Consider the following 13,958-nt stretch of genomic DNA (forward strand, 5'->3'; position numbering starts at 1 on the left):
TGTATTTTAACACAGAAAACAAGTTACAGGGGTCGAATTGGAATAGTGAAATAATTTGTTTAAATATAGGGTTTGAAATGAGAAAATCGCGTATCCTTCTATCAAGCGGCAGAAAGGAATCCAACGTTCCAGGGGTTAATGTTGAAGCCGGCGAAGTAGTGTCGGTAGTTGCAGATAATAGAAGTCGAAGAGTAAGGTGGGAAAAGAAAAATACCACTTCCTAAACCCTAGGAGATCCCGAAGCTCTCCAATCCATGGCCATGGCGATGGAGATCGATTCCCCAAAGCCAGAAGAGCTCTTTCGAGCCGCCGAGAAGGGTGATGCCTCCCTCTTCGCCTCTCTCCCGGAGGAAGCTCTCGTCACTGCTCGATCACTACGTAATGAGGACGGGCGATCTCTACTCCATGTCGCCGCCTCCTTCGGCCACCTAGAGGTAAGATCTCAAAGCCCAATAGTATTTTGAACAAAGTCTCATCTTGGCTTCTTTTCTTCTACGGTAACCTTTGATCTCTAGTGTTTCATTAGGTAGTGTTTCACAGGATTGGTCTGGTTTCTGTCGTTTTGGAGTAGGTAGTGAGGGTGCTCTCTGCCGCTGACCCATCGGTTATTGGAGTTAATTCCACTGATGAAGAAGGATGGGCGCCGCTCCATTCTGCCGCGAGCATTGGCAATCCGGAGATTGTGGACATATTGCTTAATAAAGGTGAGTTTTAATTGGCATACTTCACTTGTTTGAGTTAATATGTTTGTTTGGGTTCATATTTCCATCAGACCTTCCAATGTCCGATCGACAAGGAGTTTTTTGTTCTTGGTGGTGGGTCAGTCGATTGACTCTTTCAGCACATAGTTTGCCATTCTCTACGGGTATTACTTACATATTTCTAACCTGGTTGAATTGTTGTGGGAAATTGGCTGATGCAATTTTGATTTTTGGTTTGTATAAAGGATGGTTGTGCCAAAGGCAGGAGGCCCGCTGATCTTGGTTCAACGTGGTACATATCGCTGGCACGCGCCATGCCGAGCCAGTGTGCTGTTGGCACATTGAATAATCTTGACATTTCCAAAAGGACAATATTTAAACTACTGATCTAAGTATCAGTTCTGGGGTTGGATTTAACTGCTGAAAAAATAATACATATCAACTGTATCTGCCATCAATATTGAACGAGTGGGCATCAATCAAATCAACTATATCAGCTGATCCGTTTCGGCTTATACAGATCGGGAATGGTGGAAACTTCAATCCATGCTTTAACCTTTTTAAGTGTAGATATTAGTGTAGCATTATACAGTTATATTCTAATCTAATCATTTTTCCCAAATTTTCTCAGATCTTTAAAGTTGAGGCAAATAACTTTGTAAAAATTAAACTGTCCATTTAATTTCTAAAATTTGAAGTATAAAAAAGGATGCAAAAGACCCTTAATTAGGTTTTAAAATAAGATATGATTAATTCATAGTGGAGGCATGTGTGGCCTTAAGGGAGTATGGAGATACTCCCCCATATCGGCGCCAATAATTCACTGTCACAATACACATCACCTATGCCAACCATGCCGATGGGCACGACAATTCATGGTTTGTACAAAGAATAGCATGTAGGATTAAAGATATTATTGTATTAAGATGTGTGCCATTGTGCATTGTTTGTAATGGATAAATTAATTAGATGCTAGAATTCTTGTAATTTGGTTATCCATTATAGCATTATGTTTTGATACAAGTGCTATTTAGTCTTAACTGCGTCGAGATTTATAGTTTAGGTCCTAATTGAAGATGCCAAAATCCTTAATATCCACTCCATCCATCTTATTCTTCTTGAGATATTCTTTGTATCTTCCAGAAACATGATTCTCGTCTCTAGTAAGGTCAACATAGCAATTTCTCACTCCTTAGATGGTATTAGCTAAACTCCTCACATGATATATATATATATATATATATATATATATATATATATATATATATATATATATATATAATTATGCATGCAAAGAGTCACCCTGATTCTGGGTGATATGCACATATACTATTTGATCTGATTTTGACCACTTGCAATGATGATAACTGGGACTTGGAAGAAATATGATGAATGAAAATTGATGCAAGAAAGATAAAACCCATGAAAGCATTGAATTATTGAAAGCTCAATGAGTAGGTCATGCGATCTATGACTTCAGGGAATAAGTGAACCCTAAGGCATATTTTCCTGCCATCTATAATTCTATATAAAATAAATATATAGACACAAGCATTAAGGTATTGAAATTCATAGCAATTCTGTGCCATCTGTTGGGCATTGATCTAATAGTTAACTTGAGTAATCATCTTTTATGGAGATATTTGTTTATTTCAGTTATGAAGGCAAGTTGTTGCAAACATCATCTCTGCTGGTTTGTTGTTTTCTGTGCTTACAGCACATCCAATATTTGTACATACAGGGGCAGATGTTAACTTGGCTAATGATGGTGGTCGCACTGCTCTGCATTATGCTGCTAGTAAAGGGTGGGTGGAAATAGCTGGAACATTAATATCACACGGTGCAAAGATCAATAAGAAAGACAAGGTTTTCTGTCTATCCATATTCTATTTGAAATGCTCACATAGTTGCATTATCTGGATATCATTATAGGTTTTGTATGAATTCTTCCATTTGTTTGCAAGGTTCTGAGATACTTCTCTTGCAGTTTGGTTGCAGTCCACTTCATAGGGCTGCAAGTACTGGAAACTCAGAGTTATGTGAGCTATTGATCGAGGAAGGAGCAGAGGTTGACCCTGTTGATAGAGCAGGCCAAACACCTCTGATGAATGCAGTTATATGTCAGCACAAGCAGGTAATTTGGATTTCTGAACTTCTGCCAAGTTAGTTTACAAATTGTAAGTTTCCAATTTTTTTTGTATAAATCTTTCTGTCTTATTAGTTATATTACTTGCTAGTCCTTATATAACACTGATACATCAGAATCAAATGTAAAAACCCTATTCATCCTATACTGGTCTGCTCCACAGCTTTGTTCAAGATACCCTGCTGAAGAAATCTGTGGCTTTTGACTTGAAGTGACATCCAAATTTCTGAACTTCTAAAATTTCTTTAAGTTCCACATGCACAGAAGTCGTTTAGGACTAGATATCTATTATGGCTGGAATGGGATAAGCCTATGTAGGATAATGGAGGATACCTGTTATTCAAAGAATGATGATAATTGAGTAATCACTTGGGCAAACTGTAGAAATCTGGGCTTGTGCTAATCAAATGCTGGATGGGTTTCGTTTGATGATGTGGCAGGTTGCTCTTCTCCTTATAAGGCATGGGGCAGATGTTGACATTGAGGACAAGGAAGGATACACTGTGCTTGGTCGTGCATCAAATGACTTCAGACCTATTTTAATCGATGCAGCCAAAGCGATGCTTGAAGGTTAGACGGTAGACTGATTCGTTGATAGAACAGCAACATTAAGGGTCAAACAAGAATGCACCGTAACACAAGATGTAATGCTTGCAATAGTACTTGGAAAGTGCTAGCAAATTACATCACCTGTACTAATCTTTGTTCATGTTAACTTGGATTGCTTGTTTCTTTGTCCACCTTAAAATAGCTAGAGAGTAATTTGTTCATTAAAAGTGAAGGGTGTTAGAGATTTCAGATTTTGTTGTTGTGTTGCTAGCCTCATCAAATAGGCAAGCAAGCCTAATGAAACAGCTTCTTTTTTATTGGATAATTCCTGGTTCTCTCAATTGTGAAGCAAGATCTGTAGGTCCGCAAGATTGAAGCATTTAGTTCAGGCAAGCAACACATGATATAAATAGAGTAGGCTCCATTTGATCGAAGAATAAAGGCTCCTTATTTATTAATTAGAAATTTCTTATGTATAGTTTGTAGCTAAATATTATCAAATCTAGTTCAACAAATATTATGGTTAATATTCTTATGGTATTACTAATATCATGGCTGCCTGATTTGTTTTTTACTTTTTTATTTTCTTATTCTAATACAGGATCCTCTGTTCTAGAATCGCAACCAAATAAAAAATGAGTAATTGAGTATCATGTTATTATTCATGAATTATCTTCCTTCAATCAAACGAGGTCTTAATGATCAAGAACGTATAAACTATGGATTGGGCTCGCCAATCCTTCTCATTAAGTATTTAGCTGTAATTATGAGACTAATTTTCAAACTCAATGGAGAAATAGATGAGTATTTGAACTATTTGGAATTATAGGTTTCTTTTATGTGAGGTACCTAGTGAACTGTTCTCCATCAAAAATAATTTGCCCTTCCTATTTAGTATTTTTTCTTGCACAAATATTATATAATCAGATAACTCTAGAGCCAATGGAAAATAGTTTAAAAAAAACATATCAAATGTAATAAATATAATAGACTACCAAAATGTCCAAATGAGACCTAATAGTTTCATGTTAATTATAAGTACAGAAATTAATTTGATATAAAAAAAATTATACCTGAGATAAAGTTAATTTAGACATAAATATAGAGTAAGATACATTTAGGGATGTTTCTATGGAAATAAAGTTGTTACTTTCAGAAGAAACGTTAAAGGCTTAAAGCTTCCTCCGCTAAGAAACCAAAAAATGAAACCAAAAAATGAAACCCATAGGAACGCCCTAACCCTCTACGTTCTTTTCATCGGGACCCACCCGAGCCCCCTCTTCCACTCTCACGGCAGGGAAGAGGGGAGAAGGCGAGGGGGCGAGGAGAGAAAGAAGCTTTTTGGGAGTTGAGCCCTGCTCAAAGGTTGGATCTTTCCGATGGGAAGGCTCAGAGTTTTGCTTCATCTCAAGCGCCTGACGGTGATTCCATGGAATCCACTCCCTCCACCGCCTCAATTCCATCTCTCATCTCCCCTTCTGCATAGAGTCAACAACCCCGTGTCATCGCTCTCGAGGTTTTTTTCCCCGATGCCGGCTATCTCTGATGCGTTCGATGCTGTTCCTATTGGTGAGCATCGAGAGGACTACCGTAGTAGTGTACATGAATCTCAAGAAGAGGAGGAGATGGTCAAAAACATCCCTGTTAAGGCCTATTTTCTCTCTACTAGGTACGCGCGTAAAACTTTTTTTATGGGCTTAATTGGTTTGTGAGATGTTTTTGTGTTCTGTTGTCATTATTATGATTATTCTTGTTTATGTTTCGTAAAAGGAAATCGTGTATAATGTTTACTGGGTCATGTGCCTCTCTTTCTGTGCCCTGAGGTAATTGTATGCTCGAAGAGTAAAATTTAGACAGTTTTGCATGCATTGTTATAATTTCCATGGATGCTTATTTATCTTGTTTTCAATTGGACTGCTATCTTATTCTCTTCTTTGTGGTTTACTATTTGTTTCAGTTGAAAATTCTGAAATTGATTGTTTTGGCAGTATTGATTTGAAGAGCTTGCAGGCTGAGAATGTGTGCAATGCAATTCCTCCCACTTCTCGGTCGTTAAACTATATTGCCCTCCGCTACTCTGATTTCCAACCTGAAATTACTGTAAGATAGTCTAACTTCAATTTGTTCCACCAGATTCTTGCAAAATTGGGAGTATATAACTAGATACCACCTCATGCCTAACGCTGGTCATGAATAGTGATTACATGATTAATTATATTCTACTTATTTGTGTACATGTTTGATATATAAAAAAAGATAGCTTGTATCGTAAATTTCCTATCCTACCCCTTCAAATCTTCAATTTTATGATTGAAATAATAGGCCAGTTCACATTGAAAGATAGGAACTACTTTATGATTTCTGACAGTCAGTCACTGCTGTTATCAGCTTAAAAAATTCTTCGAACTTAATATTGAACTTAGCTATACAGATTGACCTTTTCAATTCAGTTACTATGATTTCTATAAAGCACTTAGTCTGTAACACTAGTATAGTAGCACTTTGAATCTATTTATTATTTTTTTCTTTGTTGTATAATGTGTAATAATGTTCTTGGACCAAGATAATACTGCATAATGCTGACTTAACAAATATTCGGAACCATTTGTGACAGTTCTGTTGTTTATATTGCTAGTATATTATACAGATCAATACAAACAGGAGCCTTTGTTCAGTTAGTATCATTGTTGCAATCATGTCTAAGGAAAGCCACAACAACATACATTTAAAGTCTCATTATTTACAACTTTTGAGCTTACTATCTTTATCCAGAACAGCAAAAACATTGTTGGGCCACATGATTGACTTACGTTTTTACCTTCACTTCTGCATTTTCGTGTTGTTTAGTAGTTTATCTTAACAGTTAACATATGTTTGTTTGAAGGATATGGGAGTCCAGGATAATGGCTATTGTGACCGATATGTGGTTGTTTTCCAATATGGTTCTGCAGTCCTGTTTAATATAGCAGATCATGAAGCTGAACAGTATCTTGATATAGTTAGGAAGCATGCTTCTGGATTGCTCCCTGAGATGAGGAAAGATGGTAAGCCTTAACATCCAATGTCTCAGTTTCCCTGAGATGTTGCATGCTTCTGGATTACATCTTTGTCCATATTTATTATCAAATCAGAATTTGTATTTATGATTATGCATGTCATTAACTTGATCTCATTGAGGCATAATTGCTTGTCTTTCTACTTCAATTATCATATGATTCTTCTTTTCTTTTCAATAAGACAGCAGCAGAGAATCAATCAAATGGGATTATATTATAAACTTTCTTTAGATTAGTTGGTAGGCTTATTGCCCTCCTGGAATATTAAAAGTCATAGATAAGGTACTCATGCCAAATATTTGCTAATGTATAATTTCGAAGATGGTAAAGGAGTGAGTGCTACTTCTTTGAGGGTCCTATATTATTTTGCTTCATTGTGTTTGGATTTGCACCATTTAAGATGACATCTAATGTGGTGAGTTCTTGCAATATGTTGCTATCCACTAAATTTTTAATGATTTTTAAACTCCTGCAGGTTCAACCCTAAGTTTTTCTTGCCTTTTTTTTATCAAGTCAACATCAGAAAGATTATGCCATTTTCCATCATGTATTCCTTTCCTCCCTACTGGCTTACTTAACATCATTACCTCTAATCCAAGAATGATAGAGGCAGTCCTTCTGGTTGATCGCATGAGGGTGAGGCAAGTGACTCAGATATAGGAATCATGGCAAATGTGTTACACAAGATTATCATTGATTTCCACTCCCAACTTGAGATGTGTGAGAAGGAAACTGTTGCTTAATATGATTTCTATATAGTCAACTGGGGAGTATCAGCTGATGGGGGCATGTAGGATGTAGTTACAATGATTCTTCAATGCTCGATGTATTGTATGTGAACTGCTACTAGCTTCGTGTGTTCAGTTAATTTTAGGAGGCATCATAGAGTTTATGAGAACTCAAGTCCTAATCCTGTAAAACTTGTTGGCTATCTAAACTCTAAAGATACCTAGATCATAGACTATGTATAACTGTTTGAATGCAATTTGCAGTCTCTAAACTCTCATTCTTTCTCTCCATTCCTCTTAATTATCTTATTTTCAATTCTCAGGATTTTCCTAAATAATTTTCACTTATCCAATTTCTGTGAATAGATTATGCTGTAGTTGAGAAGCCATCATTGCCGACATGGATGCAAGGGGGTCTTGATAATATAGTCTTAAAAAGCTTGGATGCTGATGGTATACGCATTATCGGTAATGTCCTCGGACAAAGTATTGCTCTGGATCATTATATACGACAGGTGATTTATTTGAAATCATGTTCCCTATATTCTTTTCAACATTTCGTTTGGTAGGATGTGAGGCATTTTTATAAAATTAGAGCATTCACAGGTTGATGATATGGTTGAAGAATTCACAGAGATAAATCGTGTCATGGAGAAGACTGGAACCTTTGACATGAAAAGAAAGAAGCTGTTTCAACTTGTCGGGAGGGCAAACTCAAATCTAGCTGATGTAATCATAAGGCTTGGCCTTTTTGACAGGTAAATTTTGAACCATTATAAAAAAATTTCCAAGTCACTTCTGTTGATTTTTCTTTTCCTTCTTTTTGCTAGACCCTCACATTTCCCACCTTTCAGTGGGCACTTCATTTGTATAGTTGTATATAAGAATAAGATAGACGTGATAAATACTTGAATGAACAATCTCACCATTCTACTACTCCTGGAATTCCTGTTAAACGTACTTTAGCAAAATCATTTGTCATCTGGGATCCCTATTGGTTGAGGATAACTTTATTTCCCGGGGCTTATGTTGAGGGTAGCCAATGCATTATATATCTGGAATCTCAGAGTTCTCATTTTGAGTGACCTCTAATTTGTCATCCTTATTATCTGTCCTTTTGAGCAAATGGTCGTGCAACCTTTATTAGTGTGGCACGATTTATTGTTAAATCATTATCTGTATTTATTGTTAATGACCCTTCAAATATATCATTTGACCCTTTCTTGAATTGCACGATAACTAGAAGAGCAATGTAACCTTATGTCGTAACTTGTTGGCTCAACATAACAGAACTTGAAATATTTGTCTTCATGAATTTAACAATGATTAAAAAATAACTGATGTTTTCTTCTGCTTCCTAATAGGTCTGAAATTGCTTGGAAAAATGCAAATTACGCTCAGATTCTCGAGTTCCTCCGAGAAGAGTATGAACTGAATCAACGCTTTGGGAACCTCGATTTCAAACTGAAATTTGTGGAGGTAATTATTTCATAAATCAATTCAGGCAGTTCTCAAATACAGCACGCAGTGATTTCTTTTGAAACTTCATGCTCTGTTTCCTTTTTCTGTCTTGACAGCATAACATCCATTTTCTTCAAGAAGTCCTCCAAAACAGACGATCTGATCTACTGGAGTGGGGAATCATTATACTGTTAATCATCGAAAATGTCATCTCAATGTACGAAATCATCAAAGATTCAAACATGATTTCTTCCTGAGAAATCTTTTGTCAGATTCTGTGTCCAACTCTGGGCAACAGCCAATGCATCCTTTTTATGACCTTTAACACTTATTAGTTAGCTGCATTGCTTCTATCTCAACATTTTATCTTACCAATTACTAGTTCCCTCAAGTTCCAAACTAACAGCTGATTTGCTCAGCCAACACTTCCTTCCATTCCAATAAATATTTTTTGTCCTTCCAACTGCTTTGAAACTTTCCAAATTGTAGTACCTCCTTAGTATATTCATGATCATAATAGTCCTTCTCAGCTCAAGAATCTGACATTCTTTCTTTGAAATCTTCTGGACACCTAAAGAAGCTTCTCTCCACCTGAACTTTTGTTGTTCTCACTTTAGACAGATTTTTTAGGCAAAGAGTTTTAAATAGTACTGTGACATTTTGCTCCTTCAGTAATAGTTTTTGAAGTGCGCAAGTTTAAGATTTCCTCGTTGCACCAAAGCGCCTATGAATATTGATTATGGCAACAACCTCTTCAATTGGAGGTAAGGCAGCCTATATCTTACTCTCAGCAAGCGCCATCCAGTGGGATGCCCTTTTATATAATTATCAGACAACATTCTGAGTTATCTGATATTTGACTTACTTGGAACTTCTCTTCCACACTTTTGTATTATTTATTTATTTGTTTTTAAATTCATTATTTGGTGATAAATTGGTACCCAAAGTCTGTTGTAACAGATCATATAGACAATAATGAATATTTTGGGGGAACATCAGCCTAATTTTAAATTACACTTTTGTTAAGTTATTGTTGCCATATTATTTTTTCTTCGTTCTTATTTCATAGAATTGTATCTGATGATGGAAACATTGAATTAACTGTTAATGTCAATCAGTATATGATGTGGGCAGAAGTGAATTAATGTGTTCATAATGTCATTTATGCTCATCTAGCATTTTGATGTTACAATGATTGCTTTATCATATTTGGTGTTACAATGATTTTACAATGGAGTGGGGAGTGTAGTTTGGTTGTGATCTCTGATCTTTTTCAGATTACTTGGAAAGCAGACAATTTAGTAACAGATACATGGGATGGGCAGGATTGGGCATTCAGATATAGGAGGCATCGAAATGATGGACTCCTTCAAGAGGAGCAACAGTTGTTAAATTTGGTGACCTGTGGGGTTCATGATCTTATGATAGATGATCAGCCTAAAAGGAGATGGAATGTGGATGGAGTGTTTACTGTGAAATCACTCTTATAAGTTTCTGAACAATGGGGGCAGATTATCAAGAGTTCTTCATAGTTTGTGGAAGATTAAAGCTCCTTTAAATATTAGAGCTTTTGTTTGTCTGGTTTGTAAATCGAGTCTTAATTGAAGATAGTGTGGGCAGAAGGTGTTAGAATGGTAATACTGGACGTGTATTCTGTGGGAAACCTGAGACAGTTAGACATTTATCTGTCAAATGTAGGTATGTCCAACAGTTGTGGAGATGGACAACAAGGAGTTTTTGGATGCAGGGAGTTGCCAAAGGATATCAGTGACATGTTTGAGGTTCAGTTGGGCTGAGAAAGGAATTAAAGTTTGGAGGAAGAGTTGGATTGCTTGCATGATGTGGACTGTTTGGCTTGAAATAAACAGAAGGATTTTCCATAATAAAGATAGAAGCTGGAAAGAAATATTGGCCAGGGTTAAAAGCAATGTTTCTATCTTGGGCAGGTTCTCAATGCGAGGAGCAAAGGAAAAGAAAAAAAAAAGGCTCTGAAGCTGGTCATCAGACAACAGGACTTGATTCTGCTGGAGGATTGAGATCAATGGATTAGTTATTTGCTCCCTTTGTGTTTTTTGGTAATCAACTGATGGTTTGGGTGGTTGTTTTATAGTTGGTTGGTTGAATGTGATTGTGAATATTTTTTGTTCTTGATGTAGGGAGACTTCAGGTGAAGTGCTCCCTTAGTGGTTGTTTGGGTTTTGGTGTTGACTTGGTTTTGTGATGCGGCTTGTGGACTTCTCCAGGATCTGATGGCTATCTGAAGCAGGGTGTAGGATGTTTTTAACTATGTTTCCAATGAAACAGGGCTTCTTGAGGTCTTCTTGTCACAAATTTGTCATTCGATCTACAATCGTCCTTGAGAGAATCAATCTGACGCAATTTCAAATTTTGTTAATGATTTCTAATGGTGTGCTCTCAGTTATTAACAACTCTTAAATCTTCTAAATTACAGAAGACATATTTTGAAGCTGTTTGGAAAATCATGGCTTTTAATATAAAATTATCTCTACTTCATGAGCACCCAAGCAATGAAAAATACTATTTACTCTTCACAATTCTTTGCACACTAAATTCTCAATCAAACATCATATAACAACCTCCAAAGCCTCAAAAAAGAAAAAGAAAAAAAATCTTATAACAACCACCAAAACCTCAAATAAAATTTTAAAAAAAAAAGAATTTTTTTTTTTTTCATCTCGGTTAGACTATTCGTAGCAGGTCAGTGATAGCAGCAACAAAGACAACTAGGAAAATTCCGATAGGAGACGTTAAAATTGGAGCAGCAGAGGGGGCGGCAACCGGAGCAGGCAATGGCAGCGGTGGCGGCAAGGCCTCAGCCAGCAAACTCAGCTTCATCCCCTGATAGCAGTAGCCATAGCTACAAATGAAGTAGTAACGTTTAGTCTCGTTGAGCTGAAACGCATAGCTCCTTCCTTTGCTATAGTTGTAAATTGGATTGGTTGCATTGCAATTGTTGTATCCTATCTCATCTACTTGAATCACATCTGCCATCCCCTTCTTGTACTGGAAAACTGCAACCCTCATCTCTATTAGATCAAGATTTTAAAAGACTTGTACACAAGCAGACTAGGAATTATTTTCTCAAACCTAGACACTTATTTAGCTTTAAGTTCTGATTGATTTATTTATTCACTTTTATTTTTTGCATGTACACAGCTCCAAAGTTTCTTATTTATATGGATACACTTCGTATTACTTTTTATGATTATAAGATTAAGATTTTAAAATCTTAACAAACAAAGAGGACTCAAGGGTAAGTGAAATAGAATGCAAGTAAGTAAGAACAAACATAATTATCTTTTTCCACAGTTAACATGATAACATCTTAGATATTCATACGAAAACTAAATATTCTGAGAGAAGTATAAACAAATATTAAGTTGGATGGTGTTACAAGTAAATGAGATTTTGGATGGGTATTTTAATATGAATGTAATTGTTCTTAAATAAATCCCAGCACATCATCATTTGGAGCAAATCGAGAATGGATGGTGGATGTAAATAATTAAATACAAAATAAATAGAACGTTCCATTTTAAGTACTTCTCATTGGAGTCTGTTCACGTTTAAGGTTGAATCAGCGTGTTCTTTGAATATGTTTAGAAATATAGAGAGTTTGAGTTAAGAATGGTGATAAGAACAGCAGCATTTGAATCAGAAACTTTGCTTAATGAAGGTGAGATTGAGAAATAAAGATGCCATAACAGGTGCTAACAAGTAAAATAAAAATGAAAGGAAGACACCAAAATGGTAAATAAAAATTATATTTTTCTTAACGAAGATAGTTATCAATTTATCGCACTATATATTATATAAGTAGACAAATGATTCAATAAGAACTATAATTTCTCTCTCACCTAATCGAACGGTTGAGATTAAATAATTCTAAATGAAATTAATCGGAAGTAAAGTATCGGTCACTTTTCTAAATTGTAAGGATAAATTAGTCATATTTTATTTTTTTCTCTTTTAGCTATTTTTTTTATAAAAGATAAAAATAACAATAAATTTGTAGAAGTTAACGCTCTTATTATTAAGAAAACAGTTATAAAGATAAGCAATAAGAAAATACTTAAATTTTAATTATTTTATCAATTAATCTAGTAATATATAGAAAATATCTTATATACCCTTTAATTTATCAATAGATAAAAATTATTTTTAATAACTAATTAATTAGTATTGAATCATTCGAATGCTGTAGTATTTCAAGTTCAAATTTTTGTAGCACCAATTTAATTTAAAAATAAAAAGATAATTACACCTCAATCTCGATTTCTAAAATAATTACTACATAATAATTAATTTTAGATCCTTTCGGACTATTTTACCTTTAATTTAGAACAAAGAAAATGATAGAAAATGAGGATAAGATAATTATATAATATTTTTCAACAAGGGAAGAAAGTGAGAGAAGAGATATATATATATATATAAAGAAATTAATACGAATTTATACCGAGCCAATCACCAACGTAGAATGGCCGGTTCTTCTCCTCCCAGACGGTGTAGTTAACTCCGGGATTCCACCCCTTCTCGGCTCCCACCGAGAACTTGCCGGCGGAAACGCTCGAGACGTAGACTGCGAAGAGGAGGAAAAGGAGTAGGAGGAAGAGAGAGGAGGATTGGTACTCCGCCATTATTCGCTGCTATCTATCCGGGGAATAGACGAGCGAATAAGGGGATAGTGCCGGATAAGTTTATACATACGAGCGAGAGACCGCAGGCGAGATTAATGCAGGTAAGAGTAGTGGGGGAGCACCAAGTAATAATATAACTATATAAGAGGTTGCGTGCTATTCTCACCCCCCGTGGATAGTGGATGGGAAACGCACTCGTGCCGTCGTGGTAGCCTCGACGAGTCACGTGCTACTTCGCGCCACCACAGGGTGACGTTCTAACGTCCGCCTGTCGCATGCGCTCGGATCCTATGCAACGTCGGCCGCAGGAAATTGTTACCATAAAGGACTAATGATATATATATATATATATATATATGCTCGTGAACTGCTGCTCATTTTCACACATAAATCAACTTATTATTATTATTTTTCCATGACATATTGACCTCTTTCAAGTTTTAACTATAGAAAGCGTTTGAAATATTTACTCCGCTAATTATTCCTTAGATTTTTTTTTCCATTAAAGCTAGCATATGAGTATAAAATTATCATTTAATATTTTTAAAAATAAATTATTAGAGAAGTGAATTAATTTATAGTTTAGAAAGTCAATACTTACAAAAAGGCGAGGAAGTGAGTAGAAATGGGCAGCGTAGTTGTCCTAATTTTCTACT

At 35.7% G+C, this 13,958-nt stretch overlaps 3 protein-coding genes across 3 annotated transcripts; 2 read left to right on the forward strand and 1 right to left on the reverse strand.

Annotated features, from left to right (window-relative positions):
• The first annotated feature begins 125 nt into the window (after positions 1-125).
• LOC140759740 (uncharacterized) lies at positions 126-3,721 on the forward strand. The gene is made up of 5 exons (XM_073096377.1): positions 126-434; positions 572-704; positions 2,443-2,567; positions 2,689-2,835; positions 3,288-3,721. The coding sequence occupies exons 1-5, from the start codon at positions 255-257 to the stop codon at positions 3,420-3,422; spliced, it is 720 nt and encodes a 239-aa protein (XP_072952478.1). The 5' UTR covers positions 126-254; the 3' UTR covers positions 3,423-3,721.
• Positions 3,722-4,594: 873 nt separating this feature from the next.
• Positions 4,595-9,667, forward strand: LOC140759726 (protein RETARDED ROOT GROWTH, mitochondrial-like). Its single transcript, XM_073096360.1, has 7 exons — positions 4,595-5,065; positions 5,385-5,496; positions 6,281-6,440; positions 7,547-7,695; positions 7,787-7,938; positions 8,545-8,659; positions 8,758-9,667. Exons 1-7 carry the CDS (start codon positions 4,776-4,778, stop codon positions 8,896-8,898), a joined length of 1,119 nt encoding a protein of 372 aa, XP_072952461.1. The 5' UTR covers positions 4,595-4,775; the 3' UTR covers positions 8,899-9,667.
• Positions 9,668-11,240: 1,573 nt separating this feature from the next.
• LOC140759598 (early nodulin-like protein 19) lies at positions 11,241-13,369 on the reverse strand. Its single transcript, XM_073096202.1, has 2 exons — positions 13,122-13,369; positions 11,241-11,673 (listed from the first exon to the last, which is right to left on the reverse strand). The coding sequence occupies exons 1-2, from the start codon at positions 13,300-13,302 to the stop codon at positions 11,342-11,344; spliced, it is 513 nt and encodes a 170-aa protein (XP_072952303.1). The 5' UTR covers positions 13,303-13,369; the 3' UTR covers positions 11,241-11,341.
• Positions 13,370-13,958: the final 589 nt, after the last annotated feature.

This window comes from Typha angustifolia, chromosome 4 (genome assembly GCF_048772165.1).
Source record: "Typha angustifolia cultivar Huaian chromosome 4, ASM4877216v1, whole genome shotgun sequence".
NCBI lineage: Eukaryota > Viridiplantae > Streptophyta > Magnoliopsida > Poales > Typhaceae > Typha > Typha angustifolia.

What these genes read in the sequence shown, in the direction of transcription:
- LOC140759726 (XM_073096360.1), top strand. Translation starts at nt 4,776, where the DNA reads ATGGGAAGGCTCAGAGTTTTGCTTCATCTCAAGCGCCTGACGGTGATT. An exon ending in AGGCTTGGCCTTTTTGACAG is followed by an intron (nt 7,939 to 8,544) that starts GTAAATTTTGAA and finishes GCTTCCTAATAG; the next exon opens with GTCTGAAATTGCTTGGAAAA. An exon ending in TCAAACTGAAATTTGTGGAG is followed by an intron (nt 8,660 to 8,757) that starts GTAATTATTTCA and finishes CTGTCTTGACAG; the next exon opens with CATAACATCCATTTTCTTCA.
- LOC140759598 (XM_073096202.1), bottom strand. Translation starts at nt 13,302, where the DNA reads ATGGCGGAGTACCAATCCTCCTCTCTCTTCCTCCTACTCCTTTTCCTC. An exon ending in CTACGTTGGTGATTGGCTCG is followed by an intron (nt 11,674 to 13,121) that starts GTATAAATTCGT and finishes TGAGGGTTGCAG; the next exon opens with TTTTCCAGTACAAGAAGGGG.
- LOC140759740 (XM_073096377.1), top strand. Translation starts at nt 255, where the DNA reads ATGGCCATGGCGATGGAGATCGATTCCCCAAAGCCAGAAGAGCTCTTT. An exon ending in CCTCCTTCGGCCACCTAGAG is followed by an intron (nt 435 to 571) that starts GTAAGATCTCAA and finishes GTTTTGGAGTAG; the next exon opens with GTAGTGAGGGTGCTCTCTGC. An exon ending in GGACATATTGCTTAATAAAG is followed by an intron (nt 705 to 2,442) that starts GTGAGTTTTAAT and finishes TTGTACATACAG; the next exon opens with GGGCAGATGTTAACTTGGCT.